This window comes from Pinus tabuliformis, chromosome 7 (assembly GCF_031772625.1).
Source record: "Pinus tabuliformis cultivar Carrire ecotype Pingquan chromosome 7, CPIR1, whole genome shotgun sequence".
Taxonomy (NCBI): Eukaryota; Viridiplantae; Streptophyta; class Pinopsida; order Pinales; family Pinaceae; genus Pinus; species Pinus tabuliformis.
The window spans coordinates 908,842,516-908,868,306 of record NC_142293.1 but is presented as its reverse complement, the minus strand read 5'-3'; the positions used below and the strand labels follow the sequence as shown (position 1 = coordinate 908,868,306).

Sequence of the window (25,791 nt, the reverse complement as noted above, 5' to 3'; positions counted from 1 at the left end):
CCTTTTGTAGTGCCCTTCCTTTCCGCATTTCCAGCACACCACCTTTACATGTTTTCCTGGAGGTTTAGATCTCCCTCTAGATTTAGGTCTCCCACTCGATGACTTATTTTTGTTTCTATTCTAGGACCGTCCTCGTACAGACGCATCACCATTCTGGCTCTCCATATTTTTCCGTCTCATCTCCTTCGTCAACAAGGATGAGACAATTTCATCAACCTGAAAGGCAATTGTATTGCTACCTATTGCAATAATTAGACTATCCCACGAATCTAGTAGAAAACACAACAAACTGATGCACTTATCTTCATCTGAAATTTTAATATCAACAAATAATCACTGACTTACCACAATATTAAATGCGTTCAATTGCTCTGTCACCAAGTCTCCATCTTTCATCCTCGGGTTATACAGTTTTTTCCATATGAACAGTTTATTCACCAAAGACTTAGCTTGGTACAAAGTCCCTAACTTGTCCCACAAATCCTTCGTCGTAGCTTCCCCTGATACATTTAGCAATACTAAATCTGAGACACACAATCGTATTGTGCTCTTTGCTTTCCGATCTAACTTCTTCCATTCTTCATTGGACACTCTCGTTGGTTTAGTACCCGGATCTACCGTGATCCACTGATCTTTATCCACCAACAGATCCTCCATCTTAAGTTTCCACAACTCAAAACTCTGACCATTAAATTTCTCGATCTCTATCTTTCCACTACTCGCCATCTTCTTTCACCACCGAATCGATCTCACAGATCTCCCACTGAACAGGATCTACCACAGGCCCGAGCGAAACCCCTCAGCAACAAAGGCGTCCCATTGAAGCCAAAACAGCTCTGATACCAAATGTAGGTTTTAACCCCGTACAGAAATTACCTGCATACTAATTCTAAAATACTGAAAATAAACAATGCGAGAGCATAACACATAAAACACATACACAGAGATTTTCCCCTGGATCCCAAAATCGGGACTATTAGCTTGATTTTTCATTATGTTCATTTCAATGTTACAATACATATTTATACATGCTAAAGCATCCAATACCATGGACCGAAAACCATCGCGTCCAAAACCATGGACCGAAAACCATCGCGTCCAAAACCATGTGCGAAAATGATGCACAAAACCATAGGTAGGTCCGCCCAACCTAATATAGGGTGCAAAAAAAAATTCCCGAGGTGCTGCACCGAACCCCATAGAGGGGGGCTACCTGCCCCCCTCAAACCCCCCCTATGACCCCCCCCCCCCCCCCCGCGCTGCGCAATCGGTGCAACGAAGGGGGGGCGGAACCCCCCGGTTCACTACGTGGGCTAGTCGTGGAAAGAATAACACAACCCAACAGGATGGGCGACTGGTTTCGTGTATGGTTGTTTATGCATTTGATCCCTCTCTCGGGATTGGATGGCAAGAGATATTGAGTTGGTATCTGGTGGAGTTGGTTAGGAGGTTAAATGCATCCATGGCCATAGTTCAACAGAGGCTATGGATTACCAGAGGGAGAACCACATTGTTGTTAGGATCCAGGTGGGATTCTCTTTCACATCATGGAGTCAGTAGGTGGTGGTAGTAACCGCATGATGGACTTGGTGGTTGGGCACACACACCGTTTCATATCCCCTGCAGATTTCCTGACAAAACTAGTGACAAGATCGGTTAATAGGGGAGCAAGCATATTTCATGAGTCGTCATGGCATGTTGGGAATACATGGGATTGTAGGATGATGAGCCTACTTTGGCAGGAGTTGGTAGGAGGAGGTGGCATCGGCAGGCCACCAGACAGGGTATTGTATGGAGACTGTGCTCTCTCACTGGTATATTGGACACCATAGCTATTGAGGATAGGCTCAATAGTGTTATTCACGTTAGCATGTAAAAAGTTAGGTTGCTTAGGTCTATCTAAGCAAATGAGGAGATATAGCTCACATCATGGAGGGCTTACCAGCAGAGTGGTAGTAGAGATGGTGACCCTGATAGGATGCAGGAGGATGCCTATGGACTCATTCTTAGACCTTGATATCCAAGGGTGTATAGGGGTATGCAGTGGTGCACAACAATATGCAAAGAAGCACGAAGGTGTGCAGTGGTGCGCAATGGTGTGCAGGGTTGCATTGTTGTGTAAGAGGAGCGATTCAAATATTAATGCATTCCGTCATAGAGTGACAGACACATCGATATAGGAGGGATACCAATTGATCCGAGATGATGTAGCAGCATGTAGCAGGGTCCAATGGTGCATAGAGATGTGTGATTGAGCGCAGTTGTATGCCAGGGGACACGAGGATACATGGTTATATGCAATATTGTGTGAGGTTGCACTGCGGACAGAGAGAGTTCTACTAGCAGGGAGATCCCTTGATGAGAATGTTAGGCATGTCAATGGAGTGGACATACCCAGGTTGGCAGATCGAATCGGTCACAGGACGGGTTGGGAGCATCCACATGGGTTCTTGATCATACTCATCGGAACCTACACATCTTCCACTCGTTGGCACCACGTGCAGTTGAGGGCAGCCTTGTTTTGTTCGATCCAGGCCCATAGTGTGGATAGAAGGACTTGTGGGATTTTCCTAAGACAACACTATGAGATTTAGTGCCTCAGGGGCATGATAGACCCAATCAGTGTCCAAAGGACTTTCTCAAGTTGATGGAATTGGCTGTAATGAAATATTTGTTGAGTTTCCACGACACTCAAGAATCTAGTTTGAGACTTAAAATATCCAACATAAACACACTTAAACGCCACAACACTTCTACTTTTCACATTGGAATAAACACAACAGTGAATCAACTAGTACACAAAACACAATTTTTCAACCCAACTTTGTAATATAACAAATCTTGAATACAACAGTCTAGGTCTCCCATACCAGGGATCAGGGCCGATACAATCAACCCTGATACAAGACAAATAGTGCTTGGGATCAACAACAACTATGATGACCAATCTACCTTGAACAAAGTACCACTAACCTAATTTTGTTGTTGTGTATCTACAATCCTTTCGGTCCATGTACCTTGAACACTTTTGGCGGTCCTTTGCCTTCCAATCTGCCACTATCAATGATCACAGCTCCTTTAGGTCATTGAACATTGACCAAACTCAATCTACACACTAGTTACAATTCCTTCAAGGACACAAGCACGTAGGGTCATCCGACTACCCACTTCTATAACATTGTTGCTCTAAAGATGACAAATCTTAGGGCTTTGGAGGTTTCCCTCTTTCCATTTAAGATGATCATTGCAACTAAATGAACTAGGGTTGATCACTAGCCTTCTTGGTTGCCCTTTCTTCCTTCAAAGAACAACCCTTAGAGCTCCAAACACCCTACCCTCCTAACAGCCTTATAGTCCTTCACAATGGATTGTACTTAGGACACTAACAGCGACTTCTAATAGTCCTACACTTCTTGTACTTAAGTTGCCATACAAGTTTCCAACAAGACCTACATCAACTTAGCAAACATCAAACTTAGAAGGAGATTCAACATACCTCAAGACATCAACTTCTGTCCTTAAATCCCTAGACCTGTATATGCACCAGAACTGTAATTTTCGGCCCTAGTTAGGGCATCCTGTGGAAACAACAGGATAGCTCCTACTAAGCCTCAAATTGCTCTAAACCCTACGTTGTACCTCCCACTCAATCCCTTACCTCTATGTTATAACTCATCCTCCTATACACATCTCTTTCAAGGGTCTTCTACCTTTGTCCAACTCACACTTAGGGATCAACCCTGCTATAAAACTTCAGAGACAAATCCTCGACTTATCATAGAGAGATAGCACCCAAAACTATGCACAAAAATTCCTAGACTTTGTCATCCAACACTCTACCCATGTCAACCTAGTCTTGTCACAAGAAAAGACTCAAACTGACATTCTCTTCACATCAGCCAGACTCCTTGACGTTGCGACTAGTTCAAATCTCCTTCTCCTTAGATGTGTTGTGCTTGTGATGTTTTCAAAGGAGGTCTCCATCCTCTTCTATTTATATGCTTCTAAGGGTGCAACGACTTGCCCTCAAAGGGCACCTCTACAAGCCTAGCTAACTTGACATCGTAGCAATTTGCCCCTCATTTAAATAAAAAAATTCTCTCATTTGAACAATGCTCCCATGGCTGCCTCAGTTTCCCCTTGCTCCATTAAGGGTGTCATACACGCAACAATGGTCCGACAAACAAACTCATGCTTGGTTTTGCGCCCACAAATTTGGGTGCACAACCGACTACTTTAGTACATTTCCCACAAAGTGCTTTAGTGGTGCCAACTCACACAAACCTCGTACCCAAGGTTGTGGAGTACATACCAAGCTACAAAAATCAACAATCTTTGCCCCTACAACCAAAATGAATTACATTTGCATTGTTTTAGCCTTTGTTACATCACATAAATGGGAGATCCATTAAATAGATGAAAATCTACATTTTTACATGTGATTGCAAAAGAAACTTACATGGCCCTTAACCATGTTCAAAATGACTCCATACTTATTTGTCACCTTAAGAAATATCTCTATTGTCTTAACCAAGCTCCTTGAATTTGGGATGCTAAAATGGATAGTTTTTTCTTCACACCAATTTTTCTAAATGCCAATCTCACCCTAATGTATATACCAAAAAAGTACCTTACAACGTCATAATACCTATTTTTATGTTCATGACCTTATTCTCACTAGCAGTGACCCCAAACTTTTAAACCATAAATAATCAAACATTTACACACACAAATTGATAAACCTTCGTTATTTATATTATTTATTTGGCCTCCAAGTATTGCAAGCTTAATAAGAAATTTCCTTTTCCTAGTCTAAGTATGCATGTGACATTCTTCACTTCTTTCACATGGAAGATTGTAAACTAGCTCCAACTCTCTTCAAGTCTAAAGTCAAACTCCTTGTTGCCTATACTACACCTAAGTAGATACCACTTTGTATCATCAATTAGATGGTAATATTTTATGTGATTCAAACTCGTGTTGGCATTTCCTTTGTTGTTAATCTTGTTGCCCAGTATATGTAAGCACCCTATGAGAGCCATTCGAAAGGAAAAAAAAATTACTTCAATACATCTAAGGCACACTATAGTTTGGGATGCATTATAGTTTAGGTGGGCCTCTTTTCTTGGTTTGTTTCACTAATTTTGATTGGCCGAGCAACCCTTATGATTCGAAGTCTATTGCAAGTTATATTTACTCTTGGTTTCAAACCAGTGACTTGGGATTGTAAGAAGCAAGCAGCTCTTACTCCTTCAATGAACACACTCTCATATAGCAATTAATGCAAGTCAAGAAGCCTTAATGCTTCAACATATCCTCTTTAAGAGTTTAAATTCCAACAAAACAGTATCTAACCAAATTAAAGTGTGATAATCTAAATGTCATCAAGCTCAACAAATATCCTATTCAACATTGGTGTAATAAACACAGTGAACCACCCATGCACTTCATCAAAAAATTTATTCATGGTTGTGTTCTTCAAGTGCCCTTTTATCCCAAGAATGATGAAGATGCAAAAGCTTCACAAATTATTCTACAAAACAGTTTTCCCAATCTTTCATCTCTATTAAAAGTTCAAAAGGTTGTCATTAAGGGGGAAAAGGCTCCAATGCCTCCTCATATTGTCATCTTTGTAAATCCTTTGATTATATCCCTAATTACTCTTAAAGGGCAGTGTTAAGATATTTAGCCACTTGAAAGTTAGTTAAAACCAACGTGGTCTAATGCATCCATTAGTATGCATCTACAATTATGTATTCTAATGGTCATCATATGTTTTAGACATAAATCAATCCAAAGATTCATATTCTCCTCAATACTAACAATTACAATGATCTATGGTTTACTACCAAATTCATCCATGATCTCTATTTAAAAAGCATAGAAGATGATTTGTTGCTGATTAATTGTGAGAAATTCATATGTAAATAGTTTTCCTTCTAAATTAACATATAGTGTCAATATGTCACATTGCTTGGGGTCATGGATTATTTCCCTCTTTAAACATTTTAACTATATGATACACTTATGCACCAATCTTTGCTCTATTTGCGTTAATAGTGTCGTAGCAATTTGATATGGACCAACCTGTCCTTACAAATTGAGGTACAACTACATAAAATGCACTTGTAGTTAAACTTACAACAATAGGAGCATTTGCTTAAGACCCCCTACACTGTGAGCCATGTGCCTCTTAAATCTTACCCTACCCCTACCCCTACCCATGTTCCTGCTCATTCCACTTCTAAATGATCTTCAATAGCAAGCTTGCAAATTGATCAAAGAACATTGCAAGCATGAATGCAACCTCTTTGTTGGCCTACCCCCAAACCGTGGGCAAGGCCTTCTTGTCTACAACTCTAGCAATCTCAAAGGGCCCTAGACCCCAAGGAACCACCAATGGATGGAATATAATATTGGTATTAATCATGGGCTCTCTTTCTTCCCAGTTTTATTACATAGATTTAAATGCATTTGACAATGTTTAAAATTGGAGGATACAATTGAGAAAATTTAAAAAGCGACCAGCTATTGTTATTAACATGCACCAGCTACTTAATGATGTTAGCAAGTAACTTGAAAGTTATTCAGAGTTACTGTAGAATATCAATAAATACTTGGGCATGGATTTTAATTGCCATCTACGTTAGAACCACAATCTTGAGAAGGGATTCATTGATTGAAAGCTTGTCATGATTTTGAAAATAAATGTCAAAAAGATGCACTTCTTAATCATTTTATATGACTATGAAGTTCAAGACTACATCTCCAAAAAACTTGGAATAAAATTGTAGAGTCAAATAACTTCTTCTTCCAAGTAACTGCTATTTTTTCCATTAAATCAGTCTAATGAGCATCATCAAAGATACATTTATTGAAGTAAAAGATATAGTAAAATATGACATCAAGAAAGTACATTATCTACACCTCCACAAATTCAGTGATCAACTTATCATGGGGAGAGACATCCCTGGTACCACAAAGAAGATCATATACACCAAATTGGTGTATAACTTAGACCATAAGCTTAAAATTATAAATATTTCATAAGCTTGAAATTATAAATATTTCATAACCTTGAAATTGAAATATTATTCATTTACCAAAAAATATATTTCAATCTACATAAAACTGTTCCTAAATTGTGCAAGCATTTTTTGACACAATAAAATTTGAAAAAACAATTAGTCCTAAACCTAATTAACCATCATTTAATCAAAATACAAAGTAAATCCAGCATAAAAAAAATAAAACATCGAACGTCATGTCAAACAGCTTCTTATGCACATGATAGTCCTATACGTTAAAAATTGAATAGTCCTATACATTAAAAATTGAATCCTAACTCTGGAAAAATGACAGACTATCGTACAACAACAGCAAAAACCTTCCTACCAGTAGTACTCTACGGATTAGTGAATTAAAAGCAGTCTGGCGAGTTACGAACGGCAAGCTCGAAGTTAACAGAGCATAACAAGGCAAACAAGAATTATACACAAATACCGGAACAGTGCCAATATATTCCTTCAGCCAAGGCATCATTTGTTGGTAGAATACATGTTACTAAATACTAGGCGCCGTAACACCAGAACTCCCCCCGTAGATTAGTAAAAACAATGTGCCTACAGCGTGATTTTCATACATTTTATCATTTACATAAATAGGTGTTGCGGTACTGCAAACATTTCATTTATTGGAATAATTTATTTTTAACGTAAATTTAATTTAATATTCATACAAGTCATCATCACATAAATAGATCGAGTTGCTATCCTACAAACATTCCATTTAGTTGGGATACTTCTTTTAGGTAGGTGGATTTGATTTAATAGTCATTTTATAGGAAGGTCATGTCCAAAACTATGCACAGGTTCCCAGGAAATGGTCCAAAGCCTTTCACTGAGATAATCCTGAAAAATCTAATCAAAGTTATTAACATCACAACAACCTTAACTCAACGGGATTAAAAAAACTCTATTACTCAATCCTATATCTATCCTGAAATTACGATCCCTGCAAAAACTAGAATATCGCTTTCTGCAAAAATAGCACCTCCAGCATTAGTTCAGTAATTAACTAGTTTTTGCACCTCCAGCATTAGTTCAGTAATTAACTAGTTAGATGTGTGCTACCTAGCATGCCATAACCCATGTTTTCCTCTTTTAAATACACAAAAATAATTCACAACCAAAACTCCAAGCGCTTAAGGAAACTTGTAACGAAATAACCAAAGTCCCCAACCATTCCCACTAAATGTTCTACAAATCAAAGAAAAAACAAGAGTCAAGCTCAACCATCGACAAAGTAAAACTAACCCAGCTAGTATACCAGAAACGTTAGTATAGCTGAAATGTAAAAAATAAAATGCAACATTAATGTAAGAAACCATTGAAAAGAAACCATTGTAAAAAGTGATTCCATACATTTAAAAATAATAATAATAATAATAATAATGAATTTCCAATTGAAAAGAAACAACTGTAAAAAGTGATTCCATAGATTTAAAATAATAATAATCCATTTGTCTAAGATAAATATATAAATTACCAATTGAAAAGAAACAATTGTAAAAAGTGATTCCATTGATTTAAATAATAATAATAAGCCGTTTTAGAAATTCACGTATTTGGATGAAGACTGAAATTCTGTTTGTTGAATTGCACGGCTAGAGTGGATGGCATTATCGTAATCATAAATAAAAATAAAAATAAAATCTATTGAAAAAGGGAAAGATCCTTTAGCCTAAAGATAAAATATTTAGATGGAGCTCAAAATCCCAATGCTCTATAATTTTACCATTTTGTACATGGCCATAATGGAGGTGACAATCACATTAACTTATATCTTAAACAATTCAATGAAAAATAATATGAAGTACAACCCTCGTGGGCAAGAGCTACTGCTTGTCACAACTAACTACAGTTACATCATTATACTTGGTTCATCGTGCACTTTTGTGGATTTTAAAACCAAATATCTTTGGAACATAGCTCTGCATTGGCCTGGATGGCTTTATGTGTGCATATGTCATCAAAAATAGATGAGGAAATGTGGTTCCGAAATATGCTCCATCGGTATCTGAATCTAATTAAGGAAATTTGGGTGACAGAAAACAAGTCAGTAATGTCTCGAAAAAAGTGAGAAAGCACCTGCCCAACACCTGTCTGACACGAGAATTGTCAAAATAATCGAGCAACGTATTCAAAACGCGCATATTAAACTAGGAAAATAGGGAAACATATCTTCTGATCATGACCTTATTCAGCGAGAAAATTGAACAGAAAACATAATTTATTGAAGGATACTGCCTTGATACTTCGATCTTGGATAGTAAACATCTTCACACTTTGGACAGTAAATCTTCACTGTGCTTGTCCGGGGAATGTCAGATTGGCCAACTGGAAGACACGGTTGCCCTGAACAGTAAACTCTTGGACATCTTCCAAAATCAGTATTCTTGTACTTCTCTAGCTGTAGAAGAAACATCAAATTGAATATCAGGGTTGAACAATGAATCAGCATAAACTCCTAGACAACACAATATTCACTATGCTTCCAACACTACTGACCATGGCATTCATTCCCTTGCTTGTTAAAATATAACGGACATGGATCAATCCATACAACATTTCTGCAGCCGACTCCACCAACTCATTCTGTTCCTCGGTTAAGATATCATCTGTACACGTATAATGTATACTGTAAGCTTTTCCATAGATATATATACACTGTAAATAAAATCACATCAGCACGCTCAAAATTAAGAATGCCATATTATACATTCATACATTAATGCACAATTTTGGCACGTTTTCATACAACACGCAGGTTTAAAGGGGAATGGATGGGCTATACTCTAAGGTCTGCAAAAAGCAAAATCTACTTTATATTATTTTAATTCCAAGCTAAAGAGAGATCCTATGTGCATTGTGAGAACAACCTGTGAACTTTTTTACATGCAAAAACACTTGATATGCAAAATGCACAAGTGATTGTGGAAGAATAGACATATGCAAGTGAATGTGTGGAAGGTGCTTAAACATGCCTCCATTTGCTAGAATGTTGGTTTTAAAAGCAAAAGGAAAGCTAAGCAGGACTTGGTTGTTGAAAAAAATTGACCAGAATTCTTGTTACTGTAAGTTATTTTTATAACATAATAGCACCTATGTTTCTTGAGAAAAAGCACCACAAGCGAAGACTGTAGGATATAACAAAGATTGAGCCCACCAAAAGGAATTCAAGTCAAGAAAAGGGAAGCATTTTCCTTGTTCTGTCAGCTACAAATACTTCTAATGATATGCGGTACTTGCATTTCGATGCACTTCAGTATATGACAGAATAAGAGTATAGTCTATTCAAAGAGTTGAAAGAAGATGTTAGGGGAAGGAAAAATATTCTTGGCAACGGTGTTTCCCTTCAAACCGAAGAAATAAGTTAAGTGCCCGTGGACAATGGTAATGAAAGGCCATTACCAATATTATGTCTTTCTTGCATTAAAAATAATATATTATCAGTCCATCAGTTTGCCATGAAGAGGCGGAAATAAAAGAAATATTCAATAATAGGTAAGCGTTATGTTGATAATATGTTTCCTGAAAAATAAAAAGGAATTATTATAAAATCATTCTCAAAGACATAACAGAGAATGGCATGCATAGGATTTTCACCAAAATTGAAGATAATAATGTGCACATGTTGCACAAAATACAACACAACATTATCTAGTGGGTAAAATGGGAGGATTTCACATAACGATGCCACATACAACCAGTAGGCTAGCCTTTTTGAAATATAAATGCATAGGAGCTCTGCAACTCATCATCATTGTAATTGGGAGCCGTGCTCCACATTAATTATTTAAAAATAAAATAAAATTGTATACAAAATTTCTTTCATTGTTGCGCTGGTAACTTAGACCATGGCAAAATGCAATACCAAATTAACTAAAATACACCTTAAATAATATCCAACAAACAGGCAAACCAGACATCACGATACAGTCAATTATATATGTATCACCTGTCTTGTTTGAAAAACACCATGCAACCACTTCAACTACATTTTACAAGTACACCAGATCCCGAAACCTCAACACTGTAAAGAACTGTGGGCCAAACAAGACTGTCCATGAGTGAAATCTTGGCCAATATGTCCTGAAAATGATTCCAAAAACATTCTCTCGAGAAGGGCCAAGAACCCATAACCCTTATTGATTCAACATTGAAGTGCATGCTGCAAACTAAAGCAAGTATTGATGATTGCTCGAACATGTGCTTCTGCATAGACTAGGTGTCAAGCATGCAAAATATGTCCAAAAGCCTCTTTAGGTACTTGCTCATGTTAAATAAATGACTTTTATGATCTCTTTCCAAAGTCTAACTTAGGAAAAGCACATTGATTCATCTATTAATTAATGTTAGCTATTGGGCTAAGATTTTCAAATGAAAAGTAAATTAATTACTTTAGTGAGCTAGATCTAACCCCTACCATTGAGGCTTATGTGAGGGTCAGGATCTAATCCTAGTCATCCATCATTTAGGAGATCTAAGGGTTGAGATCTAGCTCAAACAGAAATTATATGAACAAAAAAACACGGCCTAAGGGAGAGATGGGGGACAAATCAATTTTATTGGGAGAGCAAATTTCTCAAGAAGAGTGAGAGACTCAAGACAAAAGAGAGGGGAAAAAGGTGTGCAATAAGGAGATTCTAGTGAGAAGAACTCGAAAGGCTGAGATCTTAGAAAGAGTAGACCAAGACTTTCAGCTGAAGGCTTGCACAAGGGGGTCATACGGCCTAGGAGAAAAGTGACTTTCTTCCAATGTGCAAGGGGTCGTACAAGGCCAGGAGAAAGGAGGCCGGTTTACAAGTAGCAGAAGACGAGTTCCAAGGGCCAAAATTTCCAAATCGGATTTTCCAGGAGGTCGAAGTTTCCACATAGACAAAAATTTAAAGTTTTATTTTGTTGCTTTTCCATGTATTCTATGAGGGCCATTTTCCCTGTTAAGAGAGCCCTTAATTTCCTAAGTAATAAAAGGTGGAGGATAATTTAGTGTGTGAAAAAATTCTTGTGTTTGTGACTGATTTTCTATTTAAATTTCCGCTGCAAATTATTTAAGTTAAAATACCAATGTACTTTAATTTACTAGGGATAAAATAAATTTTCCATGAATTGGTACTGGAAAATTTAACAGCAAGGACCTTGAATAAGACCCAGAAAAGTATGTGAGCTAGTGATCTTGATCTCCTCTCCTTTGAAAAAAAAGTTAATGAAAAAGAAGTTAAAGATCATGACCTTGGTTTTACTTAGATTCATAGTTATCAGAACCAGACTGGTCACTGAACCAGTAGACGGCCCCAGACCAGGAACTGGTCAGAACCATACAGAAACGGGAAAGAAAACCAGACCAAAAATCTGATCAACCAAAAACACATAATATTCAAATTTTCAAAGAAAAACATATATATTCATGTGCATCTATATGAATCCAAACCATTTATACACAAATAAGCAGAAGTTCTCATTTATATAGCATGCAAAGGTGCACATAACCAAAATAGCACTGAGTGCAATCCATCTCTAAACCGAAAATACATAGCTCCACATGGCCTCTAGCATCCGGAGAAAAACAAAAACAAAAACAAAAACAAAAAACAAATAAATAAATTATGCTACAACAAATACCTACATATCATCAAAATCATTGGCTATAGTGCAATCTTTGTCATCAATATCACCCTCTAAGCATTAAAATAAGATAGAAAAATCATAGCATATTAAGTGAAGATTTTGTTTCAGTGATGGGTATTTTTTTTAGTACGCTCGTGATAGAAGAGTTCAAAAACCAATGCCACTAGTAGCCCCAATGTAGTCATTGGAAGAAAGTCACTTTTCTCATTGGAAGAAAGGTTGTGGGGCTAGTATTTTTTTTAGTACGCTCGTGAGAAAATCCAATGTAGCATTGCAATCCTGAAATCCTGTAAAACTGTTAAGTCTGTTGGATTTTGAGTAAGATCTAAAATTCTACTTTCGAAATATGAAATCCAATGAGGTCAAAACCACTCTCAAACATCCCAAGTCATTTCATGGTAATGTTAAAAATTTAAGTAAAAGGATGAAAATGAATTTTCATCATTTTACTTGAATTTTTAACATTACCATGAAATGCATAGCATTAGTAGGGCCATATGCTTGAATATTAGGCACCTATTGTGGGCTAGTGCCAACCTAAGACAAATATTAAAATAAAAAGGCAAAACAGGCACAACTTGTTGCATTCTACGTGGCTTTAAAGTACCGAACTGGACAAAAACAGTTCAAGTCACCCGTTCAAAATGGTTTTTGCCTCAAAATGGTCGGACCGGTCTGAACCAGTCGGTCAGGTTCGTTCCTTAAACATTGCTTAGATTGACTATCAATTGATGAAGACCACAAAAAAGGGCCAGAGCATCCACCTGTCTTTGCAATCCATTAGGAGATGAAGCTAGAAGGATCACACCATCCGCAAACAACAAAGACACATTGTAGATCCCAAATAGTGTGAAGGACAAGGGGCTACCTTGTTTTACCGCAATAGTACTTCAAATAAAATTTGATAACTTATGTGCTATGCATAGACAACCATATGATGCAAGGTTGCTAAAAAGGTCTTTGAGATGCCAATGTCTCTGAGTTTTTGGAATAAAGTCTTCCCTCGGACAAAGTCAAAAACTTGCTGAACATTTATAAAGCAACAGTGAACTTTCTGAGAGCAATGTCAAGTTTCCTCAATGATGGCCATGTTAGTACTCAAATTCTGCATTAAAGTGGTGAAAGCTACAAACCAATGGGGCAAGGTGATATCACAAGTAACTCTGGTGACTGATGTCGAGTTTCATCAACGATGGCCATGTTACTACTCAAATTGTGTATTAAAGTCCTGAAAGATCCAAACGAATGGGGCAAGGTGATATCACAAGTAACCCTGGTGACTGAAATGGTTTTTAACCAAAAAAAGGACATAATGGTGATTGAAGAATGTGAAGATCAATTCCCACATTCAAATGTGGTATGTGAGGTTACAACCAAAACCCTCTCCTTGTCAACTCTTCCTTTATGATTCGAAGGGTGATGAGTTGGGTGTGAAACCATCCCACTCAAACCATTATAAAGTTATAAACTAACCTACAAGGAATTTGGTTTCACTAAAAGGACTTATTCATTCAAAATGTCCCAACCACTATACCAACAGTGCCACCAATATTCCACAATAAGGTTGAATATCCCCCCCTTGGAGGGCTTGTCCAACACAATAGTATGTCTTCTTAATGGAAACCAAGGGTGAGTTTAAGACCCTGGATCCTTGACCTTCCCTTCCAAGTGACCACTTGTCCCTCAAATGGATCAGCAGAGCAATTTTGTGATCACAAAACTATACCTACAAATCAATATTTTAAGCCAATTTATAGGCAAAAGCTAAGAAGAAAAGGAATAGAAGAATCAACCCAGCATACCAATATACTATGAAAATTTTCATTATGTCCCTCTATTTATAATGAGGCAGCGTTAACTCCTTTACAAAAAAAGGATACTATTTCTACAAGAACTTAGTCTAAAAAGACTAAGACTAATCTAACATACAATAAAAAATTAATTAATTAATTAAAATTAAAACTAAAAGAAATGAAACAAAAAAATGGTAGACAAATCCACATGTACAATGACAATAATAGTAGCCCCACAACCTTCAAAAAATAAGGCAGCAAGTACCTCTATTTATAATGCGGCAGCATTAACTCCTCTACCAAAAAAGGATACTATTTGTATAAGAACTTAGTCTAAAAAGACTAAGACTAATCTAACATACAATAAAAAATTAATTAATTAATTAAAATTAAAATTAAAAGAAAAGAAACAAAAAAATGGTAGACAAATCCACATGTACAATGACAATAATAGTAGCCCCACAACCTTCAAAAAATATTTTTTTTAATTTAACGTAACCCTCTTTGACTTTGAAAAAATCAACATGCATTGTGATGATGGTTAGCTAGATATGGCCCATGATGATATGCTTTTGGCTTGGCTATGATAGCATGGAATGACCCCACTACTAGCTATGCAAGTTTCAACCCACTTTTAACTTATACAACTGACAAAAAAGACCCTACAGCCACCTTTTACTCAACGACTAACTTACTAAGTCAATGTGGCTGTGTGGCCCAACTCAAAAATTCTACAATTCCACCTCCTCCACCCTAGCCTCTAATTCCAATTTATTCCCAGCTACTTTAGCTATCCAGGGTTACAAAATTTCCAACATGCCCTATTGATTATTATCTAAACGCATTGGCCCACTTTGTGGATCAGTTCCTCCTCTTCTTCAATTTGCAATACATCTACTTCTTTGACAAGTTTATTCCATGTCTACTCAAGATTGTGTTGCAAAAAAGAGTGGAAAGTTGATTTATTGTCCTTATTAATGAATTCGTACAATGCAACATCTCGACAATTCCACAAGGATTTCCATCAATGTTTTGTCGGTTAAGTTTCCTTAGTTGCAAGCGTTCAACATCTTGAATCTTTTCATCCATGCATTGATTCCTTCTTGTGGCCTTTGAAAAGAAAAGTATGCCATGCAGATTTGCAACCTTTCCAACAATTTTTTGACCAAATATTTGAGGATTTATTGTTGTGGGTCCTACATAGTCTACCTTGATTTGAACTAGAGGAATATCTTCAGCTTCAGATGACTAACTTCCTTTCTTTCAACCAATTTAATCATACCTTTTTCCACTTTATCTAGATATTCCATAACATCTTTTTGATCATTGGGTTCTAAATAAGGTTCATTCTTCAATACAACCTCTTGATATTCTAAAGGTCTCACTTATTGCAAAGGGAATTTTGTTGGTCAGTATTAACTCCCCTTTATCTCCAAAAGAAGTACATGTTTGGGTTTTGCTTCACCATCAATCAGAGATATTGCAATTGAAGAGCTCAGTTGTGTTAAATGAAAAGCCATTCCAGGAACTTCTTGTGGATCTATCGAGAATTCATGTTCATGTCCCCAAATCACAAGATCTAAAAACCAAGGAAGTGAACTGCTCATTAATGGCATTTTTGTATTGGTTTAGACCATGCTTTGATGAAGAACCAAATTATTGAACCTATTTAACATGGGGCATCCTTCCTAAGGTTTAGGGCACATCCATAAAACATCATGGGGTGTCTAGAACATGTAGTTAAGCCACTCATCACGTATATTTCCCAAACCATAAAGAGCCCCAAATGTAACTTCATTTTTTATAGGTATGGGAATAAAGAGTAATCTGACCAACCTCAAAACCTTCAAGCACCACTTTTCCAAACAGTTCACAAGATTACATGTAGAAAGGATGTTATTTGCAAAAAGATTATAGCAAAACAGAGTCTGTTATCAACCAATTCATCATTAAACAATTCCAACTCCTACTCCCCCCACATATAGCCTTGAGGCCTACCTCTTGCCATGAGAATTTGGTCCCTCCAATCTTAGATTCCAATTGTCTGTAAAGTTCACCTACCTGTAGCATTTTTCTAGTTTTAAAAAATGGTGTTGTACATGTAGAACTAGACATATGAAGCATCCTATGATTAAAATAGTCTTCCTATAAACCTATTTTTGTTTTGGAAGTATCTATTAAATAGTCTCCATGATATGATTGAGGAAAAGTACGTACAAACTTTCTTGCTTGCTATAAACACCTGTAAACTAGCACACCCTCAAACTTCAACATTGAAGGAATCAATCCAATCACCAATTTCTACAATAGGTTAGGTTGCTCTTCAAATGTTATATTATCTTTTATGCCTCATAATTGCCCTACTCAACTAACACAAGCATACCCTTTTGCATGGGTCATGGTTATCATAATTATTGAATCAACACCCATTTCCAAAGTTTCAATCAATTCCTGCTTGTCAATTGCATGATCAATGAGAATTATAATTGGCACAATAGTGTGCCCTATAGTAGAGACATAGCATGGGACCAAAAGTAGTTATAATATGCTTATGTATGTTCCAACTTCACTTGAGAAAGCACAACATATTTTTGAAACATTCATTCACATCAACATCTCCACAATTCAAGAGCTTCACCCTATTACAAAAGAATATTATTTTGGAGCTTGCCTTGTTATTCAAAAATCCCTTTGAAAGTGAAAAATTTTCTATAGGTATCTCTATTAAAAGCAGGGGTAACAATTGACTTCAGCTATGAGACACATTCTCCACATGGGAGAATGTGAGGACCCAAAAATGTCAACATTCTAGATGAGCATCGGCCAAAAGTAAAACAAAATGTTGCAACTATTGTCCAAATGGAATTTTATTCATCTACCCCTAATGTAACTTACTTTGAAGTGGCATTTTTCAGCAAAATCAAAAATCTAGTGCAACCACCTCAAGATGGCATCAATCCATTGCCTTTTTCATCGATGCTTGATTACCATATAGAACAAAGACACTACAAATCAGATGCTTATTTGTATGAATCTTTGTGACCAGCAAACTGAAAATGTATCTAAGCACCTGTGTAATAGCCATGTCTTCCAATGGACGTACAAATAGAAAGTAGCTGCTACAAGATTTGTCAATACACCCCTGCAATAAGTTGACTAAATGTTGTCCAGATCTAAAAATTCCATCAAATCAACATAATAATCAATTTGCTCTCCTTTATTTGACTTTAAATCAATTGTCCCTTTACCTTGCATATGGCTCATAAAGAGAGGTATGGATATTTCTAATGCAAGCATTGAAATTCACAATAGGATGGCCTTTCCAATTGATATATAGTGTGTAATGTTGGCTTACGAATCTAGGTAGGGATTTCCATTTGAATCATTATGAATACTGAACTAAGATGATGTTGGAGGGAAGCAACATACCACTCTGTGCATGTCTAGCCAATGGAGATAACCCATGAATATGAATCTACATCAACCAATGCAGCTCATCTGAAGACACCATAGAAACCATCCCCTAAAGTGAGTCCCTAGTTAAACCTGCAAAACCACCTAACCTTCTGACACCTATTGAAACTGTCATGGTGGTTATCCACAACCCCTAGTCTAGCGTGACATGCTTTGAGGCCTTTGTTTCTCTTGTCCAAGAGGGGCGCAACTAGGAGTCATTGATTAATGTTGCATTTCCATGGTAATCCATACTTGTCACTTTTCATCTTTCCCTTGTTTCATGTTCCATCTTTGACTTGATTGCTATCCATCACCAATATCAATTCCTTGTTTTCCTCATTCTTGAGTAGGGGGCTTGAAAAATTTGTGCCAAGAGGTTGCAAATAGAAGCATGAGATATGATTATAAAATGCAAATAAATGGTTGGGATATAATAAAGTGTGCAAACAAATGCCTAGCTCAAGCTCTACCCCACTCATTAGCCCTCAGCGAATTCGGCCCAATACATGAACAATGAAAATGAAAGGAACTTTGATATCACAACCCTGATGAACAATAAATCATTTCATCTTGAAGGGGTAAATAATGGATGAATGAAAGCTTTTGAGCCATTGCTTATCAAAGGCTGAAGGTTGTATATAGTCACTTAAAGTTATATAAAGAGACCAAGTGTACATTGAAGTACACGCGAGAATGGATTAATTGAATGGAGTTCACATTCGAGGGTATCTTGACTATAAATTCTTGATTTGCAGTAGTATGTGTTTGAGTTGATTTGTTGTTGATTGTAAAAAGCACAATAATTTCCTTCAATCTAGACAATCAAAGGCAAAGCAACCTATATTGAGATACAAATCACACTAGTAGTTTTTCGTTCACAAATTACCTCTTAGCCTCAATACAAGATTAATATGTAATCCATCTACATCAATAATCTATCCCAAGTTAGCAACCAAGTTCATGCTAAACAAGCTTCGCTTGTTATTTAACTAGAGATTCTACTTCTTTAACTTAAACATTTCATTGACATGTTGAAAATGCTCTTTCCATCCTTTGAGATATGGTACGAAGTTACCAATTGAATAATCATAAGGAATTCAAGTATGATCACACCACCTTAGAAATCAAACTCTAGAATTTTGTTCAAACATTACTCAAGTACAACTTAAGCACCCTTAGAAATCAATGATAAATTGTTGTGGCAAAATGGCATCACAAAGGCAGTCATATAGCCCTTGATAAACCTTGAACATACATGGTTGATCCACATAATTGATTTGTCAAATATTCACAATATCATTCAAGTACTTGATCATCAACTCTTAGCACTATATAACATATGCACAATTGTATAGTAAGTACTTCTTGAACAGCGAGACGAGCTAACCAAGTAGAGTAGCTTGGTCAAATAAAATCACTTTTAATCAACCTTTACAGTTACTACTCTCTAAATATGAAACTCAAGTACCTACCTATATTTGGCCAAGTTACATTCTATTATGAAACCACATTGTGTGTAAAATTTGAATATTGTTACTAAAGGTATGCCTTGCTTATTTTGTGAAGAGTTTGTCACAATGTTGCGGGCGCCGCCCGCCCCCACCCCCAATCCCGCTCCCAATCCGCGCTCCGGGCGGGAGCGACTCGGGAGCGTGCTCCCATAAAAAAATTTGTGCTCCCTGTCTATTTCCAAAGCGAAGCAGGGAGCGTCGCTTCGAGAGCGATTTTTATAACCCGGGAGCGATCAAGGAGCGAACACTCCCGACCGCTCCCGGATCGACGTGAGCAACCGACGGGAGTGAAACACGCGAGAAAGAAACAAAGAACTATTTAAAGAAAAGAACATAATATGAAAAACATTAAAACAATTAACAACCAAAGAATTAAACAACAACATATATATATATATAACAAACAAACAAACAAAAATTGTGGAAAATTTGTGACGGAGGGAGGGACATAGGGTTAAATAAACCCTCCCTCACTTCATTTCATCATTGTGAGAGTGAGAGTGAGATTGATATTGAGAGAGGGTGAGAGTGAGGAGCAAGGAGAGAGTGAGAGAGAGCATGGAGAGAGCAAGGAGAGAGTGAGGAGCAAGGAGAGAGCAAGAGAAAGAAAGGAGCAAGAGGAGCAAGGGGAGATTGAAGAACTTGCAAGGGGAGATTAGACACCAAAGAGGTAGGCTCTACAATAATGAATAGAGTGTCTAGAAAAAGAAAAAAAAAATGTTTATTCCTAAATAAATAAATAAATTTCTCTATTTCCCATTCCCATTCCATTTTCTTAAATTTTGCAGATTCAAAACTTCAAATTTCAAACATCATGATTATATTTCTTGGAATTTTCTTCTTCTTGGTTCCTTTTTTGGTTATCATGGTGCTGGAGAGTAGAAAAAGGAGGGTTGAAATCGAAAATGAAGGGGGGGATGAAGAAGGGGGACATAGTGGATTTGATGAAAACCCCGGTGAGGAGGAGCTGAAGGAGAGTGAACATGAATCAACTCAAAAAACTAAACAAGACCAAACCCCATTGTGGAAATATGTTAACATGTCTGAAGCAGGGAAAGGGGGTGGAACCACTAAATTTCATTGCCCCCATTGCAACAATAATTACACAGGTTCATACACCCGTGCCAAAAAACAACTCTACGAGAAAATTCCAAGGGATGGAGATAAACAAATAGGAATCAAGACTTGTACAAGTGTGTCAACAGCAGATAGAGCCAAATACATAAGGGTAGAGGAGGAAGCCCAATACAAATCTAAAAAATCAAAGGGTTTCTTTGAACCAAGCTCACAATCACATGCACAAAGAACTCCTTCAACATCCTCCCAAGGCAATGGATATGGAGGCACGAGGTCACCAGGTTTAAGGCGTAGAACCATATCATATTTCCTTGATGAAGGGTGTAGGAATGATGTGGATTCAAAAGTTTACAGGTTTCTCTATGCATGTGGGATACCATTCAATGTTCTTCGCTCACCTTATTGGCACGAAATGGTTTCTGCCATAAATGATGCCCCTAAAGGATACAAGAGCCCTAGGTATGAGAAGGCAAGAACCGTTGGACTTAATCATGAAAAAGCAAAAATATCACATTCTTTGAATAGAATGACAAGTTCTTGGACTGACCATGGGGTGTCCATTGTATATGATGGATGGACAAATGTAAAAGGCAAGCCATTGATAAATGTTCTTGCTATGTCTGTTAGTGGTGCCATCTTTCTTTCAACATATGATTACTCAGACAAGTTCAAGACCTCCATCAACATTACAGAACAATTACTTGAAACAATTGACCGTATTCGACCATACAATGTCATCCAAGTCATCATTGATAATGCTCCTAATTGTAAGGCAACGGGAGCAATTATTGAGAATAAATACCCCAACATATTTTGGTTTGGGTGTTTGGTTCACACAGTGAACCTTTTGATGCATGATATTGTTAAGAACAAAAACGAACAATACAAATGGATTGGTGATTTGTACAAGAAAGGCAAACAAATGATAAAATTTACTACAAGTCATAGCAATACCCATGGCTTTTTCCGCAGTCACTCAAGATTGGAGTTGTTGAAGATTGCGAGGACTAGATTTGGTAGCTATTACCCCACCTTCAGGGGCCTTTTGAAGGTAAGAGATTCATTGGCAAGCATGGTATCAAGTCCACAATGACAGGTATTAAAGGAAAGGGCTACAAATGCAACTGACAAGCAAGGTTTTGAACAAGTGGAGGAGGTCGCTCTTGATGGTATGTTTTGGGCACGTGTGAGGCTAGTATTGGATTTCACCAAGCCCATTTATCACATGATTTTGTTTGCAGATACAGATAAGCCAGTGACTGGCGAGGTGTATGTCCAGATGGATACCATGTTGGGGCAAATAAAAGATATTGTTCATAACAATGATCCCAACTTGTACAAATTGATTCACAATTCTGTGTATATACGGTGGTATAAACTTAATGTTCCACTACATTGCTTGGCGTATATCCTTACACCAAAATACTACTCTACATCTTGGTTGGGCCAACCTGCACCAGGGGGTGGGGTTAGGGCCAAACCCCATATAGATGAAGAGGTATCTACAAGATATTTGCAAGCATTAGAAAAGTTGATACCTGACAGGGAGGAATGTGCTAGTGTGCGTCTTGAAATAGGCAGATACTTCAATTGCACTGGTTTGTTTGGTACCTTTCATGCAATGGAAGACAAAGACAGATTTGATGCTCTCACATGGTGGGAATCATATGGTGGCCATGGACTTTTGCCAAAATTGGCAAAAGAAGTTCTCTCACAGGTTGTAAATACTTCTTCTGCAGAGAGGTGTTGGAGCACCTACAGCTTCATACATAATGTGAAAAGAAACAGACTCAATGAAAACCGAGCAAAAAGCTTGGTTTATGTGCACTACAACTTGAGGTTGTCGAGTCATTACTATGATCGGGCTTATGAGGATCCAACGTATAAAATTTGGGACAACCACCCAGAGGATGATAATTTGGAGGATGGCACTATACATCTTGAAGAACTGGAAGCGGAACTTATAAGAGAGGAAGATGAAGCAACAACCATGCCACCTCCACCATCCAGTAGCAGTGCTCGAGTTCCAAGTGTTGTTCCTTCGTTGTCATCGCCTCCATCTACACCCTCACGTGGAGGGCATGTGCCTTCTAGTTTTGGTCGTCAATCTGTGCGAGAGACTCCTAGAAGACCACCACGACCTGCTCATACATTAGACACTTCTCATGGCAAGGGCCACATGTAGTAGTAGATAATAGATTTGCAGTTTACTTGTCTTTTCTAGTTTCTATTAGTTTTCATAACTGTTGAGTCTTGACTCTTTCATATCATAATGATATTTTTTGTAAACAATATATCACTGTGACAATTTTAGTTTGAAGTTGGCAATTATAACTCATTGGTAATGATTCTGAATTACGAATATGATGCTTCGTGAAAGTTGTTTCATTTCATTTCATAATTCATTTTATAACATTTCATTTCATGTTAGATATTATTTCTTGTAATGGTTAAAGTTTAAACTTCAAAATTAGCTTACAAGTACAACTTTGTTGACAATGATGATAAATGCTATATATTGAATTTTCAATTTTGAAAGCTTCAAGTTGAAACTTTAAGTATGATGAATCATGATTCACAAGACTCAATATGTTGTATGTTACTAACTTGTGGATGTGGTTGACGAAGATTATAACTCCTAGATGATTGATGTTATATGGTTGATGGTTCAATGATCAATCTATGTTTTTTTTTTATGTTTTTTATATCTAATTCATCATTCTACATGTTTTTGTTGACATATATGTATCAAAATATAAAAAATATAAAATAAAATAAATAAATATAGATATAGATATAGATATATATATATATATATATATATATATATATATATATATATCGCTCTGGGATTCGCTCCCAAACCGAGAGCTTTTTGAAAATGTCGCTCCCGCTCCCGCTCCCGCTCCCGTTTTCACTCCCGCTCCCAAGTAACATTGGTTTGTCATACTTCTCCAACAATCCACACCATGAATACACTTGGCTAATTGCCTACACAACTAACTTTTCCACATTAGATGGCCTATCATCCAAATATTTAAATAATAACAACTACTAGGTATTGTTTCTTCAATGAGTTTATTATGGAGCACCTACTAACCTTAACAAGTGTGTGTTTATGTTGTCGTCGCCAAAACTCAATATTTCTCTCATAGAATATAAATTATCAAATATTACATTCAAACATCCACTAGAATCTTTTGTCACTCTCTAACTTGTGAAATAATTGTGAGACAATTACAAATCGAAATTTGCATTGTGGTGATGAATAATTCTATCTTTCTATAGCCCCGCTAACATATATAGCTTCTATTATGGCATTATAGGCCATGTTAACCAACTACGGATTTTATGTGATCAAGATATTTGGTTTCCAAGATCAAAGATTGTTAGAAGCAAGTATATATTCACCTTTATCAATACCTTGAATAGCTTCTAACTTGGATTTGTTTATTGATAAATTAGCTCCTTTCTTTGTTACGAAGTACATCAATGCACCTTAAGACTATTCACTCTTAATTGAATTACACCCATTAGCCCTTTAATATTCTTTCCATTGGATGCAAAAACTAACAACTTTTCACCATGGTTAATCGCATCATAGTTTTTTGTGTCACCTCGTTCAATGGCACATTGGTGATGAATCAATCAATGTTGATCCACCAATGTCACCATCTTATTTATCAGTTATGTTGTTCAAACTTACTAGATACAATAGGGGCAATCTTTTTTAGTCTAGCTTCATGTCCATAGATATGTTACATGCATATTTTAAAGTTAAAATCTCAAGCAACTTCAATTCTCTCAATCAAGGAGTCATCAATGATGATTCACTACAATGTATCTCTCGTCCTCTCAAACCTTATTGCTAACAAATTGTTGGTGGAACTCATCAATATACTTTGGCAACTTCTAGCAAGTTTTTGTCTCAAGAACTACCACATGATTAGATGCACTCCTAAGTTCTAACCCATAGCATAAGCCATTTTGTCTTTACCTCAATAACTACTAATAGCAAATCAACCTTGTCACCTTTATCATTCATTGAAGTTAACCCTCCATAGTAGGCATGAGTAATCAACATCACTTTGGAAAATTCTATTTTATGGGCGTAAGCCTATATTACACCAATATTTAGACCCTAGGGAAAAGGGGCCAATGTTCATAGGTCATTAGATCTCTCGTCTTTAAAAAAATTAAAGATAAGAAAAACATTGTCCCAGGAATATTAAAATGGTCTTAAATGTATTCAAAAATATTCAAAACAAAATTGATTTTAATAATTCTAGATTCTACAATAAAATTATTAGTTAGAATTCATGAGACATCAATTTAAACTATTAAACTAAGTGAAAAGACACTCTCCTTTTATTGTCATGTGTCCCTATGTCAAACACTTGGACACTCTACCCCCGATCGGGGTGGTTAATGTGGTAAGATGGGAAGGCAGTAAAAGGACGAGGGGCGGCAATTATGAGCCACCTTGCATCAAGAGATCGCGGCAGGTGGATTGTACGTTAGGTAGACTGGGCATCATTTTAAATTGAAGCAGGAAGAATAATCTTAAGCTCAGAGGTGGTGGAGGTGACAGCGGAACGGTGATGGGACAAGGACCAGGTCGCACAAGGGAAATCCGAGGAGGAGTGGGCTATTATGGCGAGTGCAGGCGGCAGAGAAAGACGGTGCAGCAGCACAAAAGAGGTCAATGGATACGGGTGGAGGCATAAGGGCAAGCAAGAAAGGAGCGTCCTCGAGGTGAGCGGAGGCATGAAGGAAAAGGTGATAACCGGAGCAGGAGGAATCGCACAGGGTCGACCTCCTGGGTTAAGGAAAATCCAGTGTAAGAGAATAGAGGACGGAATGAAGAGGACTGTAATGTCTGAGAGCAGGGGAGGAAGACCTTCGCGATTTGAAGGCATTAAGCCGGATCACTGGGAGGGAGAGGAATAGACCCGGGCAAACATGGAGGAGATATACGACCTGGAACGGGACAGTCAACCGCAAATAAGGAAAAGCGAAAGAGGTAAAGGGAAAATTATGGAAGAAACACAATCAGCAAAGGTGGAAATAAGAGACAAGAAACTCAGAGGCCGAGAAGAGGATGTAGACACGGGATCACCCGCCAGCGAAATAGGACAGGGAAGCAGAGCAAGGAAATACAATGTAGGCGGAGCAAGACGAGGAAGGGGCCGCAGAGGGAGAAGAGGACGTTGGCAAGCCGGTCACCAGGAACAGGGACGCACCAAAACAGCAGGAACCAAACGT

At 37.3% G+C, this 25,791-nt stretch overlaps 1 protein-coding gene and 1 pseudogene across 3 annotated transcripts in view; both read right to left on the bottom strand.

The window, feature by feature from the left end:
- Window positions 1-8,696: 8,696 nt before the first annotated feature.
- The window catches only part of LOC149250566 (putative casein kinase II subunit beta-4), a 40,289-nt gene continuing 23,194 nt past the window's right edge, over window positions 8,697-25,791 (bottom strand). For 2 of the 3 annotated variants that reach the window (XM_089459144.1, XM_089459143.1), the window contains exons 4-6: window positions 9,570-9,679; window positions 9,306-9,471; window positions 8,697-9,084 (exon numbers count right to left, since the gene is read on the bottom strand). In XM_089459144.1, coding sequence (XP_089315270.1) covers window positions 8,942-9,084; window positions 9,306-9,471; window positions 9,570-9,679 — 419 coding nt within the window. In that variant the 3' untranslated portion in view covers window positions 8,697-8,941. The remainder of the gene's footprint in view (window positions 9,085-9,305; window positions 9,472-9,569; window positions 9,680-25,791) is intronic. The other variant, XM_089459145.1, reaches the window with a different exon arrangement.
- On the bottom strand, window positions 14,991-16,552 carry LOC149250567 (double-strand break repair protein MRE11 pseudogene; annotated as a pseudogene).